This window comes from Pleurodeles waltl, chromosome 7 (genome assembly GCF_031143425.1).
Source record: "Pleurodeles waltl isolate 20211129_DDA chromosome 7, aPleWal1.hap1.20221129, whole genome shotgun sequence".
Lineage (NCBI taxonomy): Eukaryota > Metazoa > Chordata > Amphibia > Caudata > Salamandridae > Pleurodeles > Pleurodeles waltl.
In genome coordinates, this window is record NC_090446.1 from 13339626 (window position 1) to 13365363 (window position 25738).

Genomic DNA, 25738 nt, shown 5'->3' on the forward strand with positions numbered 1-25738 from the left:
GTTGCATCTGCTTTAGAATCTAACAGTGCCCACGAGCTAACACTCTGCTCTCCAGGGAGTTTGCATTATACAGGGTAAAGAGCCTTTATCACGAAGGATAAAGAACAAGAGGCCTTTACAACGAAGGCTTTATAACGAAAATCCTTTACAATTAAATTGTTTGCAACAAATATCCATTTACAGAGGATGCCTTTTATAATGAACATCAAGGTTAATGTTAGTATATTACAGGTAAGTAAAAAGCGTGAATTAATATATATATATATATATATATACACACACATACATATAATGGTCATAAATCAGATGCGGTGCACTCAAGCTGACGGTGCTAGTGGTAGGAGGTAGACCAATCCTTCTCAATTTATGATTAAAAGTGTTTAATCCACGCCAACAAACACCTACGCGTTTCAACTCTTCAATCTCCTTTTTTACCTTTGTATAAAATTGAACTACGTGTCCCAGAATGCTTCATTATGAGCTGGCTGTGAGCTAGTATTTAATGCATATTGTAGAAAGACTCACCAACAGTGAACAAGACTCTTCGGAGTTGAAATGCATAGTCGTTTGTTGGCGTGGAGTAAACACTGTTAATTATCAGGAGAAACGGAGTGCAGTATTTTTTCTTGTTTTGGAACTATATATATATATATATATATATATATATCTTTGTGCGTGTGAAATTGTTTACAACATGCCTTTTATAACGAAAATCGAGGTTAATGTAAGTATATTTAAGGTAGGTAAAATGCTTTTAAATATCTATGTGGGTGTGTATATATATTTGTATATATTTAGATAAAACATTTCTCCAGTATTAGGGTATCTTTCATAGACTCACATGCTTTAATCATTCCCTGTCGTCGAAGTGGGAGTCCCGCGGTACATAGAAAGCAATAAATAGATAAAAACCCTTTTTTTTTCTTTCTTTTTTTCATTGTAGTCAATAGGAAAAAACACATTCAGTTTTGTAACTATCAGCCTCATTAGAAAAGGCCCAAACTTCAGCCAATCAGGCAATACCACCCCTTTAGAATCCTCAGCACAGAGGCTCAGTCTCTCAGATTTTCTACCGCACGTCGTGTGTAAGGGAGTCTCCCTGAGCTCTGCTCAGTTTACTTTCTCTTCAAGATATATTCTTCAGCTTTCACTTTTGCGTTTGCTGTAGTACTTCTTCCATCATGTCTACAGCAAGAAAAGGTTTGTTTAGACCTTGTGGTACCTGTGGAAAGCTAAGGCTTCATTGTGAGGACCCTCACAAGGAATGCATATACTGTCTCCATCCAGAGCATAAGGTCAAAGACTGTAAAATCTGCAGGACTTTCCCTAACAAGACTCTCAGAGACAGAGAAGCCAGGCTCCTACTTTGGCTTCAGAAACGAAAAGCCAGAGAAGCTTTTTCTGAGGAGGAAGACAGCGACACATCAGTGGCCTCAAAGAAGAGGAAAAAGTCTGTGGAGAGCTTCTCCCCCAAGAGCAGTAAGTCAGCCAAGAAGCTGCATGCATTTAAGGACAGACCTGAGGAACAGGCTTCAACATCCAGGGAACTTGGTGGTAAGGTTCGTTCAGAGCCATCTACGCCTGCTACCACCTCAAGGAAGCTAAAAAAATCTTTAAGTTCCCTACCACCGTCGACGTCCAGGATATCCACACCGTCGACGAGCGCATCGTCGACGGCAGGTCTTCCTTCATCGACGACAACAGCTACGGCCACGTTTACAGCTCCGTCGTCACCAATGATTGTTACCTCATCTCCTCTGTCATCTACGACTATAACGTCAGTGAGCTTAAAATACCGTCCCTAATCTGCTCACACCTTGAAGATCGCAAAGAAACCGTCGACGGGTAAGAAGATGAAGTCTCTATCGTCGACACATTCATCGACGGGTAAGCTCCGGAGTTTTTCGGCGACGATCCCACCGACAGAGGCAGCGACGGCGCGGCAATCGAGTTTGCCCTCAGAGACGACACACCCGTCGACGGCAGCTTCATCGACATTGGCACCGTCGACGGCAACTCCGTCGATGCTCGCATCGCCGATGACGGCTCCGCTATCGACGGCTCCGTCAACGCATACACCGTCGACGAGAACACCATCGACGAACGTACCGTCGACGGCTCAATTTCCTGATCCTATACCCAAGCATTTTGGAGCATCTCCTTACCTACCTCAGAGGATTCTACCAATAAAAAGCAAGTCTTCTCTCCTACTACCATCCCATACATCACCTAGTAAAGTCACACCAGTACCTCCGCAACATCTCTTTGCTGACGAGGAGGAGGAAGATGATGAATATTCGGATGATGGGTTTTTCCCGGTGGCACGTAGCCCCTCAGAACTCCGTATTAAATGTCAGGAGGAGGATGAAGAGGAAAGTGACCAGCTTTATTTAGATCAGCAGAGGCAGAGTCACCTGCAACCTCAAGAGCAGCAGGAGCAGACAGTCCAGGTGCCTGTTTCTTTGATAGCCAATCTACAGCAAATGATGCAGGACTATTATTCTAGATTTCCTCCACCTGGCTCCTCTACCCCGGTACAACCTCCGCATACGCCAATTTCCACCCCTGTTCGGCCATCGGATTCTACGGAACCTATCCCAGGTCCTTCATCTGGACAGGATGTTGATCCACCTTCGTCAGAGGATGAGCAGGAAGAGGGTGAAATTCAGGACACTGACTCAATCATTCCAGAATGGGATGAATATCAGATTCAAACACCATCTCCTTCTACGCCTCCACCAGTGGACTCTCCACCGCAGGACATTGGTGGTTTTCATAGTGTGATGGAAAGAGCTGCAAAAAGATTTCAACTACCAATAATATCAAAGCAGTCAGACTGTTTCCTATATGACTTCAAAAAAGATACTAGGAAGTCAGTAAGAGCTATACCTATTGTTGACTTCATTTGGGAAGAGGGGCTTAAGGTCATGCAGACGCCATCTTCTATACCAGCAGTATTACCGAGACTTGAAAAGAAATATAAGGCACCAGACAGTTCTCCAGCATGTTTGGTTAGTCACCCTAAACCAGACTCTGTCATATCACAGGCAGCTCAGAGAAGGTCCAGAAATCCATCTTCATCTTTGACTGCCCCCCCAGATAAGGAGGGACGACGGTTGGATTCGATTGGGAAAAAGTTCTCAACGATGGCGGCTACTACGGTGAGAGCAGCAAATTCCTTAGCAATCCTGGGAAGGTACGAACGTCAGATGTGGTCCGATATGTCGCAGTTTATAGATCTATTACTGGAAGATAGAGCGGAAGCGCGCAAAATTTTACAGGAGGGTGAGAAGATCTCGGCTGAGATTATAGACTGCGCCATAGATGTATCGTCTACAGGTTTCCACCAGTTAGCCGGAGCAGCCGTACTCAGGCATCAGGGGTGGCTGAAAGCTACATCGTTTAGACCAGAGGTACAATAGAAGATACTACACATGCCCTATGATCGTGAGCTCTTGTTCAGCAAGCATGTAGATGATGCTTTGCAATCTATTAAAACAGACACCGAGACAGCCAGATCTCTGGGAGCATTACAATACAGAAGACAGCCCTTTCGGGGAGCGAGAGGAAGCTTTTCCTATTGAGGCGGCGCACATCAATACCGTCAATACTCTTCTTATCAGTGACAGTTTCATTCCACCTTTGGCCAGCAACAGCCACATACCTTTCGACAGCAGTCATCCACACATTTCAGACAGCAGGCAAGAGGAAAGTCGACTTATAAAGCCAAAGAGGCAGCAAGGAAACCCTGACCTTCACCAGTTGCCTGCATCCAACCCCTATACCAACACTCTAATAGGGGGAAGAATTTCCAAGTTCCTCCACCAGTGGTCCCAGATTACTTCAGACAGATGGGTGCTCGATATTGTCAACCGAGGAAATACACTAGAATTTAATCAGCCTCCCCCTCATGTACCACCAAGAGGTCCCCCGCCGGCCCATCTCAACGAACTTCTAGCGCAGATTGCTATCTTAATGGAGAAGGGAGCAATAGAGATCGTACCGAAGTACCAGAGGGGAACAGGTTTTTACTCCCATTTCTGCCTTATACGGAAAAAGACAGGAGACTGGAGACCTATTTTAGATCTTCGTTCTCTCAACAAATACCTCAAGAAGCAATCCTTTCGCATGATCTCCCTTCAAGACGTCCTACGCCTACTCAACCGGGGGGATTTTATGACATCCTTAGATCTCCAGGACGCATATTTCCACATTCCCATTCACCCCAGTCATCGGAAATTCTTATGATTCAGGGTTGCAGGCACTCATTACCAGTTCAGAGTGTTGCCCTTTGGCGTCAGATCGGCCCCAAGAGTGTTCACCAAGGTTTTGGCACCAGTTGCAGCCTACCTCAGGCAACTAGGGATTCAGCTGTTCCCGTACTTAGACGACTGGCTAATAAAAGCACGAACAACGACAAAAGCTGCCAGGGACACAAAGACATGTTTATCTCTCTTCGGGACACTAGGCTTAACAGTCAACTACCCCAAGTCTCATCTAGATCCTTCCCAGAACATTACCTTTTTAGGAGCCGTCTTGGACACAGTCCAAGCAAGAGCCTTTGCTTCGCATGACAAACGGAAGAGACTTCAAGATCTAGCAACACGTCTCAGCAGAAGAAGGTCCGCTTCTGTTCGGACTTACAAGTCTTTTCTGGGGATGCTTTCGTCTTGCATTCCATTGATAGAAAACGGTCGTCTGCACATGAGAACACTTCAACAGCAATTAGACAATCAATGGAAACAAATAGAAGGATCTTTCTACGATGTAGTTCAAATAACCCCATCAGCAAAACAAGCTCTCAAATGGTGAAAGGATACCCCCCTCATCTCGGAAGGTCTCTCATTCCTGAAGGACAAGCCAGTGCATATTATAACAGATGCATCCTTCGAGGGATGGGGAGCACATTTACAAGATCTGTCAGTGAGAGGGAAATGGTCCACTCAGGAGTCGACTGTTCACATAAACGTATTGGAGTTAAGAGCAGTTTCCTTGGCGCTCAAGTCTTTCCTCACCAACATCAGGGGTTCCTCAGTCTTGATAAGAACAGACAACACCACAGTCATGCATTACCTCAACAAACAGGGGGGTACAAGATCGCAGGCATTGTTGCTAGAAGCACAGAAACTGTGGCATTGGGTGATTCAGCGTCAGATATCCATCAGAGCAGAACATCTCCCGGGGATCTCCAACACCTGGGCAGATGCCTTAAGCAGGACTCGAACGAATGGGAACTCAATCAGACAGTTCTCGACCGCCTCTTTCGTCGTTGGGGCAAGCCCAGTCTGGATCTGTTTGCGACCAGAGACAACAAAAAATGCCAACACTTCGTAAGCTGGCGACTGCAAAAAGGATCAAAGGGGAATGCGTTTTTGATCAAATGGTCAGGGATTTATGCATATGCTTTTCCCCCGCTTCCTCTCATCCCGAGACTTCTACAGAAAACGAAGAGGGAACCATGCCGGCTTCTAATGATTGTTCCCAAATGGCCACGCCAGTTTTGGTTCACAGAACTTCTATTACTCTCGGAGCAGCCTCACATACTGCTGAGAACAATACCGGACTTGTTAACAACGAATCAGGGGCAGTTCCGTCATCCCAACCCGACATCTCTTCGATTATCAGCCTGGCTCCTGAATTCAATGAATTTGACGGCCCAGATATCCCTTCAGACTGCAGGGAGGTACTTGCCTGTGCCAGAGCTCAATCTACAAACAGGACGTATAAGTTCAAGTGGAAGAGGTTCTGCATTTGGTGTTCAACTTCCAACGTTCATCCTCTGAAGTCCTCTCCTGAACAGATCCTCCCATATCTGTTGCATTTAGCGAAATCGGGCCTTTCCCATTCGTCTATCAAGGTCCACCTTGCTGCTATGTCCCGTTTCCGACAAACATCACACTCACCATCTTTATGGTCATCCAGGATAATAAAACAATTTCTAAAAGGCTTGTTCAGGATGTTCCCGCCGATTCACCGTCCTCCACCTCAATGGCATTTAAATATTGTGCTCTCCCAATTAATGAAGCATCCGTTTGAGCCCATTCATAAGGCAGACCTGAAATATATTTCTTTGAAAACAGCCCTCCTTCTGGCCCTCACTTCCGCGAAGAGGGTTAGTGATATCCAGGCTTTCACAGTCTCACCACCTTTTCTTCAATTCAAATCAGAGGTGGTCATTCTAAGAACTAATCCAAAATTTATCCCCAAGGTTCCATCGACTTTTCATTTAAACGAGCCGGTGGTTTTGAGAACATTTTTTCCATTACATTCGCTAGACATTAAATGATGTTTAAAATTCTATATACAAAGGACTAACAGTTTCCGTAAATCTGAGCGACTGTTTATTAGTTATGGACGGACCAATAAAGGCAAGGCCGCTACCAAGCAGACCATAGCACGCTGGATCTCTTCTACCATACAACTCTGCCACCAGTTAGCAGGGAAGCCGTTATCGTCCAATGTCAGAGCACGCTCCACTGGAGCGGTATCCACTTCGGCAGCTCTATTCGCAGGAGTCCCTCTGAACCAGATCTGCAGAGCACCAACGTAGACACGTGCTCACACCTTCACCCAGCACTACTGCCTGGAAGCTACTGACAGGATGGATGCCGTGGTAGGACAAGCAGTGTTACGTAATTTATTTGCATAAGGTGAGCCAATAATCTCTTTACCCTTCATCCTCTATGTATTACCAGACTAATATCTTTCATATATATATATCTATGTGTATATGTATATATTCATGTATATAATCTTTTAGAAGGTTGATTAGCATATTTTAACTACCTATATGAGTCCATATAGGAGGAATTGTGAGCAGGCATGCTTCTGGTGTTTCAGAACTCAACCATCTTTCTTACTGCTGACTACTCTGATTCAAGCATGTGAATCTATGAAAGATACCCTAATACTGGAGAAGAAAATAAGTTACTTACCTGTAACTGTGGTTCTCCAGTATTGGTATCTTTCATAGATTCACATGCGACCCACCCTCCTCCCCATAGGGGCTCACCTCTTTTATTTTTTTGTAATCACTAGTGCGGAGAAATCTGAGAAACTGAGCCTCTGTGCTGAGGATTCTAAAGGGGTGGTATCGCCTGATTGGCTGAAGTTTGGGCCTTTTCTAATGAGGCTGATAGTTACAAAACTGAATATGTTTTTTCCTATTGAACTACAATGAAAAAAAGAAGGAAAAAAAAGGTTTTCTATTTATTGCTTTCTATGTACCGTGGGACTCCCACTTCGACGACGGGGAATGATTCAAGCATGTGAATCTATGAAAGATACCAATACTGGAGAACCACAGTTACAGGTAAGTAACTTATTTTCTTCTACTCCATCTGAATGTTCATTGCATTCCTTCAATATCGGGAGGTTGTTCAGCTTTTACGTAGACAAAACTAAAGGGCTTCTTAAATCTAATCAGAGATATATCAAGTGAGGTCCCATTCCCCCAGGATTTGTTTTTTCACATCTATCATTGAATTGTGACTTATATTTTCATTTGTTATCAGCTAGCTAATAAACCTCTGTTCTGGAAACATACAGCACATTCCACTACAGGAAAAGAAGCCACTGAAATGAGGCTGGAAACATCCCTTTGTCAGACATCTGCAAAGCGGCCATTTGAAAGTTGGTTCACACTTTCACAAGACACTATTGTCTTGACTCCGATACTAGAGCTGACTCTAATGTTGGTCAGACTACTATAAAGAATATTTTTAGGTAATAATGTTTACCCCTCTGTATGATCAACAACGGCTAGGGAAAAGAGTTTAAAAGCGTGCTGCTCTAATGTTTATGGCTGTCAATGAAGATCCTTTGATGCTGTGGAAAAAGTGGTTAATGATTCCCAGTCTTGGTTCAGTATCATAGGCATCTTCAGTTAAGTCAGAAGTGACCCGCCTTCATCACTGGCTTTGTCATGATCATGTGGCATGAAAAGTTTTTACGAGATTCATATCCACGTATTGGTAAAAAGCAGAACTGGCTCTGTGAAGCAACTGCCCATACAAGGCATTTTTCTTGCCTTAAAAGACCTTAATTTCTTAACAAATGTTATCTTGTGGCAGTAAAAAGGCTAAAATAGGTTGTTACATCTGTGGATCCTTTCCCATCCTGACACTCATCTTCCAAGTAAGCAAGAATGCAGCTAGAACATATCTAGAAAAACTTTTGGGCATTTTGGTTTCACTGCAAAGGGGTACACAGAACAGGCATCAAGTTGCTTTTGGGAAGATCCAGTAAGCATAGAAAAGTAGATTTTTCTGTCTCAACTCAGACAGCCATTTTTGCAGGCTCTCCCAGAACTAGTTTTAAGTACCATGGTCATTATCGGTCCTGGAAGGACAGGTAGAGCTGCCACTTGTTCGCTTGTGAGGACTCATTCATAGTGACACCACTCGACGTTGGAGATACTATGACCATTAACATCCAAAAGACACATTGTTAAAGTAGAGACATATGCAATATTGGAAAATGCATGATGTCTAGCAGATTTTTGAACTTAACTTGGTTCATGGATAATAAATTTTACATCCATAAGGAGGCTACCACCGACTTTGAATCAGAGTAGCGATGGGCATACTATCTGACCATAAATGTCCACTTTATTATAGTGCTCTCTGGTTCCCCTTCTTCACTAACCCGCTCCCCACTGAAACACTCACTAACCACGGCCATGCCAGGTGCGGCTACATTGATGCAGATGTCGACCTCGCCGTCCGAAGAGGTGGCCCTGATTATCTGTCCCAACGCCAACTTGACACCGGTCTGATTTTGGCCAACATCACAATCCAACACAGGTTTTTGCACTTCCTTTACCACAAGGAAGGCAACGTTCTTTATACTCCCTTTTTGGAATGGACTCTGATCACGATCACAACCACCTTTGAGTTTGCTCATCCCTTGTTGATGACAATTGGTATGAGGACTTGCAAGAGGCTGGTGGGCTATATGCGTCCCTGAGAAAGCCTTTTTCAGTCCTACTGAAGAATCTGTCTCCAACACCATGGTTATGCATAGGGCAGCTGAGGTCCTTGACTTCCACCTCCCCAACATGGAAGTACAACCTAATGTTTTGACCAAAGTCCTGCAGCCTGTCCAGACTGCTTCTGAACCTCTCCTTCCTTTCAAGGAAGCCTTGATGGATACCTTCCTAGCAGCTTGTGCTAAGCCTTCTTCAGGTCCTTCAGTTAACTGGCAAATTGTCAGGTGCCAGTGTCCTGCTGCAGTCCACCCGGTGTTTTTGTCACAGCACCTTTTTTCTGAGAGTCTTGTGGTGCAAGCTTTCACTAGCCAGACCAACTCCAACATTTTCCCTGTCTCTTCCCCTTGGGAATCAAAGGGAATCAAAGAGAGTGGAGACTTTTAGGAATGCTTCTTCTCCTGAAGCAGTTTGGCCCTGCAGTCGATCAACCCAACTTGTTTATTGGGCTGCTTTGGACTCAGTGACACAAATCCTCCCAGGCGTTCTGGAAAACCTTTGTCCTGTTCTATCACAGACAAGTCAAGATGATTTTGATGCAGCCAAGTTCACAATTTGTTATGGCTTGGATATCACTGACTCCATTAGGGAGGGGCAATGGGCACCATTGTTGCCATTTGTCACCTGTATGGCTGCAGTAAGCTGGGTTCACGGGCAATGTCCTCCCTGTTGGATATGCTGTTCGGTGGGAATTGCTTATTTGGGACAAGGCTGACTCTGCCCTTGAACGATTCAAGAAGAGTAGGTGTACTGCTCTCTCTCTGGGCCTCGCCAGCAACAATTCCAGTGTTTTGTGGCATCAGAAGAAACATTTCTTACCGCCAGTCTGTCCCACACCAGCAGGGAAGCCAGCAGTTTTGCAGGAGAGGCCATGGTGCCCTCCGCGGCCAGGTCAGTGTGCATCTCAGTCCACCTCTTGAGGCCCCCCCAATCTCCCCTGCAACCCCACCTTGTTGACAAGTGATCACATTGGACAGGTGGATCCTCTAAATTGTTTGCATAGGCTACACCTTACCCTTCCTTTCAACCCACCGCACTTCCACCGTCCGCCAATCGACTGATGGAGAACCTTCTTTCCATTTTGTGAGAGAAAGTACAAGGCGTTCAGGCAAATGGGCTATTAAGAGGGTGCCAGCGCCAAAAGTAGGATGTGGTTGTTATTCCTGTTAATTTGTGGTTCCAAAAGAAAGTTTTTTTTTGGCCTATTCTAGATCTGCGCCCTCTTAAGCTCTTCATCTGGAAGGAGAAATTCAGAACACTTACCCTGCCCACGTTTGTCAGTCCAATACAGTGTAGACTGGATGGTGGCTTTGGACCAGAAGGACACCTATTTCCATATCCATGTACTGCCGGTCCATTATGTGGTTTGTGGCGGGAGAGGCGCATTTTCAGTTTGCTGTGCTCCCCTTTCGTCTCAACAGTGCCCCTCAGGTGTTCACAAAAGTGATTGGGGTGGTGGCAGCGCACCTGCGGAGGTCAAGAAATACCAGTATTCTCCTACTTCGACGAGTGACTGTTGAAGGCAGGCTCGCCTAAGGCAGTCATCAACCACCTCCAGACTACGGCAAAACTCCTGTCATCTGTGGGGTTCACTATGAATGTGCTGAAGTCACCCGATTCTTTCCCAGATACTCCCCTTCATCTGAGCAATTCTGGACATGATTTGGTTTCATGCCTTCACCTAGAAAAGAGAGTCAAGGGTTTTCATGCTACGATCCCCATCTTTTAGCCTCATTCCTGGATTTCAATGAGGTCAACTCTGAGGCTGCTGGGACTTATGGTCTCGGTATCCTGCTGGTCGGACACGCTAGGTGGCATATGCAGGATCCGCAGTAGGATCTGAAGTCCCTCTCGGCCCAATATCAAGGGGACGTCTCCGATCACTTCCAGATTTCAAGGAGACTCCGATCTGCAGTCTACGATCTGCAGTGGTGGCTACTGGACCATGAGTAACTCAGAGGCCGACCCCTCTCCCTTGCCTTTCCAGGTGCTCATAGGCAATGCCACTGCCATATGGTACTGCAATAAACAGGGCAGGGTGGGGTCACAGATCCTGTGGCAGGAGACCTTGCACCTCTGGAAATGACTGGGCTGCCAGGGAATCTTCATGGTGTGAAATACCTGGCCGGCATGTTGAATGCCAGGGCAGGCAAACTCAAATGAGTAGCAGATATTCCTGGTGGTGATGTAAAAGGTCTCTTTGTGAATGGGGAGAACTTTGGTTCGATCCGTTTGCTACTGCCAAGAACGAACAATGTAGGCACTTCTACGTGTTAAGAGGTTTTCAAAGTATCTCGCGCTCAGCCTCGGGTAAAATTTGGGATTCAAGGTATCTCTCGCTCAGAGATGCGTTAGACCTCAGGTAGAATTCGGGACTCCTGTATGCCTTTCCTCTGATACCTCTCCTGCCCTGAGTTCTCAAGAAGATCAGGCCACACCAGGCCCAAGTCATCCTTATGGCTCCTTACTTACTTAATGCATACTCCATTGGAGCCGCTCTACAGCTGTCTTTTGTGGCTTTTCACCATCAAAACTGTTTCTGGTTGCCATCACATCAGTGTGACGTGTGAGTAAGCTTTAGGCTCTGTGTGTTCATTCACCATACACCACCTTCGTTTCCCTCAAGTTGTTTCTGAGAATTATGGCATCCTTTCTTCTGAAAGTTGTAAACTGTTTTATATTGGTCAAACCATTACCCAACCGGTGTTCTAATCCCACACCACACCCCTCTAAGGAGGAGGAGAGACGCCATCTTTTTGAACACCAAAATAGCTCTCAGCTTCTACAATAATTGTACCAAAGATCACCAAGTGGTGGATCAGCTCTTTGTGGGGTCCGCCAGAGCAAACAAATAGCGAGGCTGTGCAGAATTGTACCATCTCATGCTTGATTGTTGCTGCACGCCCATTCCAGCAGGGCCAAGGCTGGCACCATTGCTTTAGGGCACAGAGTCCCTGTGCTAGACATATACCAGGCAGCCACGTGGGGATCCCTCCACATGTTCACAAAGCACTAGCCAGGGAGGGAACATTGTCCCCTCAGTCCTCCAGGACTTTTCTGGTTTGAGTCCTTTTCCAGTCCCACGTCCAAATCCAAATAAGATCCCAAGTCTAGGAGTTTAGCGGAATGTTGCCTGTGTAGAGCTGCAGGACAACACCTTCCAGCGCTCAGATGTGTGGTACCAGGAAATATTTAAAAGGTAAGTAACCTGCGGCTAGCTAGAGTCTCTACCAGAAAGAACATTACTGAAAAGTGTAACTTGTTTGTTGTGTTCTTAGTAGACGCACTTCACGCTGATCTTGCTTTCCTCAGATCTCTAATACTTCTTGAATGGCATCTCCATATATTTCTTCATTATTATCCTCCATCAGAAGATATTTATTAACTTTTTGAAACTCCCCACCAGCTAGAGTATCTCCAATAGATGACATAGACACCTTTCATGGAGTACTAATCAGCTAAAATAAATATGCCTATGCCTACACCACTAGCGAAAATAAGCTTTCAGTCATTTTAGAAACATGGCACAAGATATGTGTATCTCAGTACTTTTGCACTCTTTAGTGCTTCTGACCTTTTCTTAGCTCTTGCAGAAGCTAAACCGAAAAGTTAAGACTAGCAACCAATCGTCTACAAAACAACCTGACCAAGTTTACCACTTTCAGCTGAAGGAGAAAGTGTAAGTAGCGAGAATTCATTGAGGCTTTCTATTTGAAGGGGCAAAATTACCTTTCTATTAAGATCTATCTGTCCTGACATTCCACAAGTGCAGAGATCAAAATCAAAATCGGTGGCGTACAGATGGGTTCACCGTTTTCACATTCATTTTGGACGCAATGGCCAGCAGTACGACACAAATGCTTTTAAAAATGATAGCGAAATTCTTAAAATCGACGGAGCCGCCCCGACAAACAATCCCAATGGAACTAGACTGGAGCTCGAGAAACCTTGCAATCACAATAGAGAAAGGTTAGAAAAAGCGGAACCAAATGCAGTCCCTCTGCTACAGGCTTGCTCCTGGAGAGGGATGCAGCAAATCGACAGGTGTAGAGGCAGGCGCCCTCCCCTGAAGTGGTGAAGTATGAAATTGTGACGCCGGTTCCAGCTCATACGACTGAAGCAGGATCCCATGCCTGACTTGAGCTCATAGAAGTTGTGAAGGGCGAGGGAGACCGGGTTCAGGGTGGAAGAGCGAGGGCTAGAGGCTGCGCAAACCTGGTTTGCAGTGGTTACGAAACAATCCTGAGCGAGGAAACCAAGTTTCCGGCCTCAGTTTAGTTACAGTTACACTGCTTGGCATGAAGGGACAGGGGCTGTTGGAAAACGAGTGTGCAACCTGTGACAAGGCTGTCAACCAGATCCGGAGGTGGGGTGAAGTACATGTGAAGTGCATGAACACAAGACCCAGTTGGACACACAATGGTAAAAGACATTAAAAGCACTTCCTTTAAGATCAGGGGCCTTGACACACCATCCAAGCGGATGGTGATGTAACAAACACTCAAGAAATTCTTTAGCAACACCTGTATATTCCAGGAGATGCATCTCCCAAGGATGTACGGTGAATACATTCATGGTGGTTTCCATCACAATATTTCACATCCACCAGGCCCAAAACAACAGGGTGGGCATTCATTTGGGGCGCATTTGGGATTCTCCCTTACAGATTCACAGTCAATGGTGGAAAATGGCACCTGTTGAACAATTGTTTGGGGGGGAAAGGCAGTCAATCACAGCAGTGTACACACCAGATAGTGGGCAGGAGGCCTTCCTCAGGTCCTCAGTACAGGAACCCCCTAGTTTGGCCATGGACCCTTTAACAATAGTGGGGACTGAAAGTTTGCTACGGATGGTGCGCAAGACAGGATAAACCAGGGATTTGGGAGAGCTGCAGTGCTCTCATGCCAATGCGTACAGTCGCTCACAGGTTTATTAGGTGCACGGTTTTAATGCAACCCAGTTCTGACATAGGCATGGCTAATATGTCTATAAGGGAGCACCTGAAAGATTACCTTCCGTATAACAACACAGAGCCTCTAATTTGGAAACAAGCTGGGACGCACTCAAAGCTGTAGCCAGGGGTTGAGCTCCATCAGAGAGTGCACACCAAAAAGGGCTGTTCTGTGCGCATAATTGGTATCCAAATTATCTGCTGTGGAAGCTAAGCACACAATATCTCAGCAGAAAGTGTGGCATCAGGTGCTTAGTCTGAGAAGTTAACTAAGACTAATAGACCTGAACAAAGTGGAATAGGCCTTAATAAAGTTAGTAAAGAAATCTTATGAGGGAAGAAATAAGGCTGGTGGTCTGCTTACATCCAGATGCAAACCTAGGAAATCGCAGAGACATATATGAAATATTAGGTATGAGGAGAATATTTATAAGAAGAAGACTCTCAAAAAGAATAACAATTATGAAAAATCTAATGAAAATGCTATCAAAAACGATATGGTCCATCCAGTAAATTAAAAGCTCTCAGAGGAAAATGTCAGACAGATGTGACTGGGAAGATTAATGCCAAGTCACGTAAAGGAGCTAGATATACCCATCCACAAAAACGAAATCAAAGTGGCTAGAAAAGATATGAAACCATCTAAATCCAGCGGCTCTGAGGTGTTTATGTGTCACTTCTACAAAACATTCTGACCTGATAAAATAGGCTTTCTCAAACACTGTTCGACTCATTTGTGGGTCCAGGAAGAATGGTGTCGACTTTGGTGGAAGCAAGAACAAAGGTTACTCCAGACCCTCGGAGGAACTGATAAGATTGTTGGTCTTATAAACCAATTGCCCTTCTCAATAAAGATCTTAAGACCTTTTTTAAGATTCTTAATGAAGTGCTGCCCCAGTTGGTCGAGCCAAACCAATCTGGATTAATTAGAGGAAGGCAGGTTAGTGATAAAACCCGAAGAAGTTGTACATCTGATGTATGTGGCACTGTCTGAAGACCAAGGTGGCTCGCATCTCCCTTGACACTGAAAAGGCCATTCGTAGGGAGAGTGGTACTTTTTGGGTAAGACAACTGCAGATTTTGCCCCTTTACATGAACATCCTGTGCGCAAACCATGTGCCCGATGGTAAAGGTTAGGATCAGTTCTGCCTAGGCCATGGAAGTAGAGAGAAGAATGAGGCAGGGATGCCCCCTCTCTCCACTCCTCTTTGTCTTATTCATAGAACCATGGGCACAAAGAGTCCGCAGTCAATCAGAAATCAAGGGACTACAGATTGGACCAGACTCATTTTAATGCACAATGTTGGCAGAGGACATGTTGGTCTCCTTGTCAGACCCAAAGTTGTGAATTCCTTTGCTATTTAGGGAGCTTGCCCTCAAAGTATCAACTTTTTAGATAAACATTAACAAATCAGAAGTACTGAGCCTCATACTGGGAATTAATGTTATGTTAATGTTATGCCGAATGTAGGGAAGCTCTTCTAGACAAAATGTCCACCACAGTAGGGTCAATCAAAATAATATTGGCCCGATGCCACACCTTGGAACTTTCCTGGCTTAGATGTGTAGCTGTAGATAAGGGTATAGTCCTCTCAAAGGTCCTATTCTTCTTCCAAGCCCTACCTATAGATGTAATGACAACCACATTAAAGGATATATAGAATACATGCACCAAGTTTATAGGAGGGGGGAAATAGCTTAGTACAGTGGGGCCGAGGCAGGGGTACCTACATTGCAGTAAGGGAATGGTGAGCATCCTTGACTCCCTTACTTGCTACAGTGTGCACAACTAGGGTACAATAGGACTGTTAAAGGAAACAGAACAGTGATGCTTCCTAGACCATTTGCTTGCAGGGTGCTCAATCTGGAAGCTCCTGTGGATAAGGAAATAAGATAGATAGAAGTCAGCCAGAGGATCTGGAGCAGTTATGGTGACCTTGAGACTCGCGATACAACCGAATTTACCAGCTACCCCTCCCCTTGTACACCCCACTTCGGAAACTCTGTTTTCAGTCTGGGTGAGGTAGAAAACCGTTTTTGTGCCTGGGAAGATAGAATTAATATGAAGCTAAGCAACCTCATCATGAATGGCCACATAAAATCTTTTAGGCAAATGAAAAGGGCTGTCCAGGTGAGAGAGGGTAACACTACCACTAACCACAGTTAAGACACTCGGCTAAGCAGAGCAAGTACTGGGCGATGGCCCTAATCCTCTGTGAGAAGCTCATTGCAGAAGGCAGCCCCACACAGACAACTGATATTCAAGCTTTACCATATCATACAGGACACAGAGGCCTCTCATTAGGGTAGTTTCCGACAGACATGGGAAAAGAAGCTAACAATCTCAACCATGCAGGAAAATGCAGGAACATCAAATCCGACTTTCATACAGAAGTGTGATTGAGGTTAGGACAATGGCGCCAACTTAAAGGTGTTGTATAGATGGCGCTACATGCCGGTCAGGCATCACTGCTTCAAGGAAAAGCGCTCTGAAGGCTGCTGGAGTTGGACACAGTGTCACACATACTTTGCACTGCTAGCAATCTAAATCTGGGCTGGGGATTTGAAATCACGCATTTGACAGGGATGAGTTCAGCCCGCCACCCACAGATGTTCCACTGCGGGGGAGCCATGAAGATGAGCAGGCTTCTGCTCTCAGCGGCCAGACAGATGGTAGTGGGTATGTCAGGCACACTGCCTCCCCTGAGGGGCTGGATTGGTATCACAGACTATGGCACATACTGGGGACTGGAAGGATTGCACAGGGCAATGGTAGAAAATGGAGCGCGCTAATGGACTTCTTCTCGCAGGAGGCAGGATGGCTGGCATGCCTCAGGTCAGTGATAGCTGCAGATATGCCTCAAGACCCCTGACTGATGTCTTCTGGGGTTCTCAACAGCACTCGCCATAGAGGGGATATACGGGTCACATAGGGGCTTGCAGGAAGAGGTGCTGGTGAATGGTTGGGAAGTGAAATCAATCTGTGTAATCTGCCTAGAATCGTAATTAAAAAGTGCTGAAACATACAAAATTATTTCTTATTTTCAGTTGAAAAGCTAGGTCAAATTGTGATTTCGTTATTTTTTTATTTTTTTATTATTTACATTCAGTGTAAATACCATTTTTTTATTTTGCCTGTAATTCGGGCCTTCAGTTTAACGGTGATTTATTTTTCATTACCATTTTTTCTATTGCTGTTATGAAGTATTTACATAACATTGTAGCTACCTGGAATTTGAGTTCTCATTTAGGTGGTGAGTTATTCGTGATCCTTCATAAACCATAGTACAATGCATGGCACAGCATAAAGGCTTGTTATTTAATAATCATCACTAGTAAAATAGCCAATTTAGCCATGTTTAGGTATGTGGTTTATTTTTTATTATTTTCTTATTGAGGAACATGCTTTCAATGAAAAATGAACCAAAGGAACCATACCATCAGGTTTCCGAAGGCCAGGTCTATTGGCTTTGCCAAAATTTGAGCAAAGAGTGATTTTCTTGAAGAAAGTGCACTATATTCATGTAAAGTCCTTTTTGAATCCCGCTGATGAGATTGACAGCGATCCTCCTGGAGGAGAACTGGTGATTAGATTTTAGAATGAGCAGTTTATGGCATTTCCATACGGTGTAGAAGAAGTTCCCTTTATCACTATTAAAGTCAGGTTCTAACTATCCAAAAGTTTGAAGACTAAAAGGTGCATTATGAGGTCAAAATAGACGTTAAAATCAGCAATTCGTCCATATATGTTGGATGTTAAAGTTTAGGCCTAAAGAGTATGTCTTCTCTTTTCATTCTTAAGTAGCAGATACCCGTATCGCATAGCAGATATCTGTATCGCGGCGCTCTGGATTATAATCTAGTTTTTTAGCTGGTTGGTCTTGACCTTAAAGCGAGTTGGTATGTAACCATACTTTACAGATTCTCCCAGTAAAATCCTGTGGTGGAGATGAAGTAGCTCACCTCCCATAAAGTTGATACTGAGTACGAATGTCAAGTACTTTAAGCTTATTAATTATTGTTTAACCTATTAAACTGTAAAACTGTAGTAAACACTACATTCTCCAGTATTGTGGTATCTTTCATAGATTCACATGCTTGAATCATTCCCCGTCGTCGAAGTGGGAGTCCCACGGTACATAGAAAGCAATAAAGAAAGAAAGAAAAAACTTCTTCTTTTTTTTTTTTTTTTTTACACTGTAGTCAATAGGAAAAAACACATTCAGTTTTGTAACTATCAGCCTCATTAGAAAAGGCCCAAACTTCAGCCAATCAGGCGAGACCACCCCTTTAGAATCCTCAGCACAGAGGCTCAGTCTCTCAGATTTTCTACTGCACGTCGTGTGTAAGGGAGTCTCCCTGAGCTCTGCTCAGTTTACTTTCTCTTCAAGAGATATTCTTCAACTTTCACTTTTGTTCTTACTGTAGTACTTCTTCCATCATGTCTACAGCAAGAAAAGGTTTTTTTAGACCTTGTGGGACCTGTGGAAAGTTAAGGCTTCATTGTGAGGACCCTCACAAGGAATGCATATACTATCTCCATCCAGAGCATAAGGTCAAGGACTGTAAAATCTGTAGGACTTTTCCCAACAAGACTCTTAGAGACAGAGAAGCCAGGCTCTTACTTTGGCTTCAGAAAAGAAAAGCCAGAGAAGCTTTTTCTGAGGAGGAGGAGGACAGCGGCACATCAGTGGCCTCAAAGAAGAGGAAAAGGTCTGTGGAGAGCTTCTCCCCCAAGAGCAGTAAGTCAGCCAAGAAGCTGCATGCATTTAAGGACAAACCTGAGGAACACGCTTCAACATCCAGGGAACTTGGTGGTAAGGTTCGTTCAGAGCCATCTACACCTGCTTCCTCCTCAAAGAAGCTCAAAAGATCTTCGAGTTCCCTGCCACCATCGACGTCCAGGATATCCACACCGTCGACGAGCGCATCGTCGACGGCAGGTCTTCCTTCATCGACGACAACAGCGACAGCCACGTTTACGGCTCCGTCGTCGCCAATGATTGTTACCTCGTCTCCACTGTCATCTACGACTATAACGTCGGTGAGCTTAAAATACGGTCCATCACCTGCTCACACCTTGAAGATTGCAAAGAAACCGTCAACGGGTAAGAAGATGAAGTCTCTATCGTCGACGCACTCATCGACGGGTAAATTCCGGGGCTCTTCGTCGACGATCCCACCGACGGAAGCAGCGACGGCGCGGCAATCCATTTTGCCCTCAGAGACGACTACTCCATCGACGGCACCTCCGTCGACGGCAGCCCCGTCGACAGAAACTTCATCGACATTGGCACCGTCGACGGCAACTACGTCGACACTCGCCTCACCGATAACGGCTCCACTGCCGACAGCTCCGTCGACGCCTACACCGTCGACGAGAACACCATCAACGACTCCGTCGACGGCTCAATTTCCTGATCCTATACCCAAGCATTTTGGAGCATCTCCTTACCTACCTCAGAGAATTCTACCAATAAAAAGCAAGTGTTCTCTCCTACTTCCATCCCATACATCACCTAGTAAAGTCACACCAGTACCTCCGCAACATCTCTTTGCTGACGAGGAGGAGGAGGATGATGTATATTCGGATGACGTTTTTTTCCCGGTGGCACGTAGCCCCTCAGAACTACGGATTAAATATCAGGAGGAGGATGAAGAAGAAAGTGACCAGCTTTATTTAGATCTGCAGAGGCAGAGTCACCTGCAACCTCAAGAGCAGCAGGATCAGACGGTTCAGATGCCTGTCTCTTTGATAGCTAACCTACAGCAAATGATGCAGGACTATTCTAGATTTCCTCCACCTGGCTCCTCTACCCCGGTGCAACCTCCGCATACGCCAATATCCACCCCTGTTCAACCATCTGAATCTACGGAACCTATCCCAGGTCCTTCATCTGGACAGGATGTTGATCCACCTTCGTCTGAGGATGAGCAGGAAGAAGGTGAAATTCAGGACACTGACTCAATCATTCCAGAATGGGATGAATATCAAATTCAAACACCATCTCCTTCTACGCCTCCACCAGTCGACTCTCCACCGCAGGATATTGGTGGTTTTCATAGTGTGATGGAAAGAGCTGCAAAAAGATTTCAACTGCCAATAACATCAAAGCAGTCAGACTGTTTTCTATATGACTTCAAGGAGGATACTAGGAAGTCAGTAAGAGCTATACCCATTGTTGACTTCATTTGGGAAGAGGGCCTTAAGGTCATGCAGACTCCATCCTCCATACCAGCAGTATTACCGAGACTTGAGAAGAAATATAAAGCACTGGACAATTCTCCAGCATGTTTGGTTAGTCACCCTAAACCAGACTCGGTCATATCACAGGCAGCTCAGAGAAGGTCCAGAAATCCATCTTCATCTTTGACTGCCCCCCCAGATAAAGAGGGACGACGGTTGGATTCGATTGGGAAAAAGTTCTCAACGATGGCGGCCACTACAGTTAGAGCAGCAAATTCCCTAGCAATCCTAGGAAGGTATGACCGCCAGATGTGGTCCGATATGTCGCATTTTATAGATCTATTACCTGAAGATAGTAGAGCAGAAGCGCGCAGGATTTTACAGGAGGGTGAGAAGATCTCCGCTGAGATAATAGACTGCGCCATAGACGTCTCGTCTACAGGTTTCCGCCAGCTAGCCGGAGCAGCCGTACTCAGGCATCAAGGGTGGCTGAAAGCTACATCGTTCAGACCAGAGGTACAATTAAAGATACTAGACATGCCATATGATGGTGAACTCTTCTTCGGCAAGCATGTAGATGATGCTTTGCAATCTATTAAAACAGACACCGAGACAGCCAGATCTCTGGCAGCATTACAATACAAAAGACAGCCCTTTCGGGGAGCGAGAGGAACCTTTTCTTATAGAGGCGGCGCACATCAATACCGTCAATACTCTTCTTACCAGGGACAGTTTCATTCCACCTTTGGCCAGCAACAACCACATACCTTTCGACAGCAGTCATCCACACATTTCAGACAGCAAGCGAGAGGAAAGTCGACTTACAAAGCCAAAGAGGCAGCAAGAAAGCACCGACCTTCATCAGATGCCTACATCCAACCCCTATACCAACACTCTAATAGGGGGCAGAATTTCCAAGTTCCTCCACCAGTGGTCCCAAATTACTTCAGACAAATGGGTGCTTGATATTGTCAACCGAGGACATACACTAGAATTCAATCAGCCTCCCCCTCATGTACCACCAAGAGGTCCCCCGCCGGCCCATCTCAGCGAACTTCTGGCGCAGATTGCTATCTTAATGGATAAGGTAGCAATAGAGATCGTACCAAAGTACCAGAGGGGAACAGGTTTTTACTCCCGCTTCTTCCTTATACGGAAAAAGACAGGAGACTGGAGACCTATTTTAGATCTTCGTTCTCTCAACAAATACCTCAAGAAGCAATCTTTTCGCATGATCTCCCTTCAAGACGTCCTACGCCTACTCAACCGGGGGGATTTTATGACATCCTTAGATCTCCAGGACGCATATTTCCACATCCCCATTCACCCCAGTCATCGGAAATTCTTACGATTCAGGGTTGCAGGCACTCATTACCAGTTCAGAGTGTTGTCCTTTGGCCTCAGATCGGCCCCAAGAGTATTCACCAAGGTTTTGGCACCAGTTGCAGCCTACCTCGGGCAACTAGGGATACAGGTGTTCCCGTACTTAGACGACTGGCTAATAAAAGCACGAACAACGACAAAAGCTGCCAGGGACACGAAGACATGTCTATCTCTCTTCGGGACACTAGGCTTAACAGTCAATTACCCCAAGTCTCATCTAGATCCTTCCCAGAACATCACCTTTCTAGGAGCCGTCTTGGACACAGTCCAAGCAAGAGCCTTTGCTTCGCACGACAGACAAAAGAGACTTCAAGATCTAGCAACATGTCTCAGCAAAAGAAGGTCCGCTTCTGTTCGGACTTACAAGTCTTTTCTGGGGATGCTTTCGTCTTGCATTCCATTGATAGAAAACTGTCGCCTGCACATGAGAACACTTCAACAGCAATTAGACAATCAATGGAAACAAATAGAAGGATCTTTCGACGATGTAGTTGGGATAACCCCATCAGCAAAACAAGCTCTCAAATGGTGGAAGGATACCCCCCTCATCTCGGAAGGTCTCTCATTCCTGAAGGACAAGCCAGTGCATATTATAACAACAGATGCATCCTTAGAGGGATGGGGCGCACATTTGCAAGATCTATCAGTGAGAGGGAAATGGTCCACTCAGGAGTCGACTCTTCACATAAACGTATTGGAGTTAAGAGCAGTTTCCTTGGCACTCAAGTCCTTCCTTACCAACATCAGGGGTTCCTCAGTCTTGATAAGAACAGACAACACCACAGTCATGCATTACCTCAACAAACAGGGGGGCACAAGATCGCAGGCATTGTCCTTAGAAACACAGAAACTGTGGCATTGGGTGATTCAGCATCAGATATCCATCAGAGCAGAACATCTCCCGGGGGTCTCCAACACCTGGGCAGATGCCTTAAGCAGGACTCGAACCAGCTGCCACGAATGGGAACTCAATCAGACAGTTCTCGACCGCCTCTTTCGTCGTTGGGGCAAGCCTAGTCTGGATCTGTTCGCGACCAGAGACAACAAGAAATGCCAACACTTTGCAAGCTGGCGACCGCAGAAGGGATCAAAAGGGAATGCGTTTTTGATCAGATGGTCAGGGATTTATGCATACGCTTTTCCCCCACTTCCACTCATCCCGAGACTTCTGCAGAAAATGAAGAGGGAGCCATGCCGTCTTCTATTAATTGCTCCCAAATGGCCACGCCAGTTTTGGTTCACAGAACTTCTATTACTCTCGGAGCAGCCTCACATACGACTGAGAACACTGCCAGACTTGTTAACAACGAATCAGGGGCAGGTCTGTCATCCCAACCCAACATCTCTTCGATTATCAGCCTGGCTCCTGAATTCTATGAATTTGACGGCCTAGATATCCCTTCAGATTGCAGGGAGGTACTTGCCTGTGCCAGGGCTCAATCTATAAACAGGACGTATAAGTTCAAGTGGAAAAGGTTTTGCATATGGTGTTCAACTTCCAACGTTCATCCTCTAAAGTCCTCTCCTGAACAGATTCTACCATATCTGTTGCATTTAGCTAAATCAGGCCTTTCCCATTCGTCTATCAGGGTCCACCTTGCTGCTATATCCCGTTTCCGACGAACATCTCATTCACCATGTTTATGGTCATCCAGGATAATAAAGCAATTTCTAAAGGGCTTGTTCAGGATGTTTCCACCAATTCACCGTCCTCCACCTCCGTGGCATTTGAATATTGTGCTCTCCCAATTAATGAAGCATCCGTTTGAACCCATTCATAAGGCAGACCTCAAATAAATTTCTTTGAAAACAGCCCTCCTTCTGGCCCTCACCTCAGCGAAGAGGGTTAGTGATATCCAGGCTTTCACAGTCTCTCCACCTTTTCTCCAATTCAAATCCTAGGTGGTCATTTTAAGAACTAATCCAAAATTTATCCCAAGGTTCCATCGACTTTTCATCTAAATGAGCCGGTGGTTTTGAGAACATTTTTTCCAAATCTGCAAACTCCAGCGGGGCGCGCATTACATTCTATAGACATTAAACGATGTTTAAAATTCTATATACAAAGGACTAGCAGTTTCCGTAAATCTGAGCAACTGTTTATTAGTTATGGGCAGATCAATAAAGGCAAGGCCGTTACTAAGCAGACCATAGCGCGCTGGATCTCTTCTGCCATACAACTCTGCCACCAGTTAGCAGGGAAACCGTTATCATCCAATGTCAGAGCGCACTCCACTAGAGTGGTATCCACTTCGGCAGCTCTATTCGCAGGAGTCCCTCTGAGCCAGATCTGCAGAGCGGCAACGTGGACATGTGCCCACACCTTCACCCAGCACTACTGCCTGGAAGCTACTGACAGAATGGATGCCGTGGTAGGACAAGCAGTGTTACGTAATTTATTTGCATAAGGTGAGCCAATAATCTCTTTACCCTCCATCCTTTATGTATTAGCAGACTAATATTTTTCATGTAGGTATATATATATATATATGTATATATTCATGTATATAATCTTTTGCAAGGTTGATTAGCATAATTGAACTACCTATGTGAGTCCACATAGGAAGAATTGTGAACAGACATGCTTCTGGTGTTCGGAACTCAACCATCTTTCTTACTGCTGACTACTCTGATTCAAGCATGTGAATCTATGAAAGATACCACAATACTGGAGAAGAAAATAAGTTCTCTTCCAGGGGATCCTCATCAATAGTCATAAACATTGAATATTCCCGCCCTTGTGCGGGGACCCCGGAGCATATATAAAATATACACATATTATACATGTGCAACAAACAGTCATGCAGGCTATCATGTTAAAAACAGGCTAAAATGCTTTATTTCTATGAAGTTTTTTTTTTATTTTTTTTTTTTATATAATAAAGACTACAATAGAGCATAAATATATACCCAAGCTCCTAAAACTAGGCTTAGGGAAGTAAGCAGTAGCAAACTCTAGAGAAAAAATAGAAAAAAATGCATTGAAAAACAATTCTCACAGATATTAAGGGTTTGATTTAGATCTCAGTGGATGGAATACTCCACCACTTAGGCCCTGATTTAGATCTTAGCATTGGGTAATACTCAGTCACAAATGTGACGGATATCCCGTCCGCCATATTATGATCTCCATAGGCTATAAATGGATCGTAATACGGCAGACGGGATATAAGTCACATTTGTGACTTAGTATTCTCCTCTGCCTAGATCTAAATCAGGCCCTGAGTATCATTAATGAAAAAAAGGCAGTAGCAATCATCAAAGCACTCAAAGCTGCCAGTAGCTCTTGTACTCCTTAAATGTCACTAAAGACCTTTTCATCTATGCCACTTGGTGTTAACTGCCAATACTGTTGGGAGGTCTCTCATGGCAGAACCATTTTTTGACTGATCATACTAATTGGAACTACAGGTTTCCCATGATTAATTACAACTTCTGTCATCTCATAGGTATGACAATGAATATGGTTACAGCCAACGTGTTGTGGACCTGATGTGCTACATAGCTGACAAGGAATAAATATTGTTTCAGGTTTAACTCCACTGTTTATTGCACAAATGTATTGTGTTCTATTACTATCCTATGTTCTTTGTTATCATATTAACATGTGCCACAAATATATGCCATATATCAAACTGATATAAAAAACCATAGTTGTGTTTGAAAAACATGTGAAAATACAAATTCATGTTGGCACTAAATGAGAAATGTAGTTTGTCGTTTGAGTCTGTTAAGTTGCTTTGAGTGCATGTTGTACTGTAGATGGCTCAATTAGCTGGAGTATTGTATTCAGTGTAATTCACTATTAATGTGGTTTTCTAAAGGCTTTTTGCATCAAGGAGGTCTTGTTGACTTTTGTAAATCATTCAACCATCCCACCCCTTTTTTTACTTTTCCCCTTAGAAGCATATTCATTTTATGTGTGATGTGTCCCAATCAGGATGATGAATAGGCTGGAGCAAATTTAATGGGTACAACATGTAAGCCTTTTGAGCAGGACATTTACAAATGATCTGAAGTTATTTAAAACCCATTTGTTGTATTGGACACTTGAGAGCCTGTCTCACAATAAGATCACCTTTACTATTAAAAGTCACCTGAAAATCCCCAGTCGACACTCTGAAATCAGCATTCTAAAGTACATTAGCCTACTTTGTGAAGCGCCATATGGAGTACACACGAGTTTCTGTGTGGCTGCCTATCAGAACAAGGCACTTTTAGTTTCCTTCAT

At 44.7% G+C, this 25738-nt stretch overlaps 1 protein-coding gene across 1 annotated transcript in view; it reads left to right on the forward strand.

Annotated features, from left to right (window-relative positions):
* Nucleotides 1–25126, forward strand: part of LOC138303554 (glyceraldehyde-3-phosphate dehydrogenase-like) — a 207494-nt gene extending 182368 nt beyond the window's left edge. Inside the window, exon 11 of the mRNA XM_069242799.1 lies at nucleotides 24957–25126. Coding sequence (XP_069098900.1) covers nucleotides 24957–25026 — 70 coding nt within the window. The 3' untranslated portion in view covers nucleotides 25027–25126. The remainder of the gene's footprint in view (nucleotides 1–24956) is intronic.
* The last annotated feature ends 612 nt before the right edge of the window (nucleotides 25127–25738 follow it).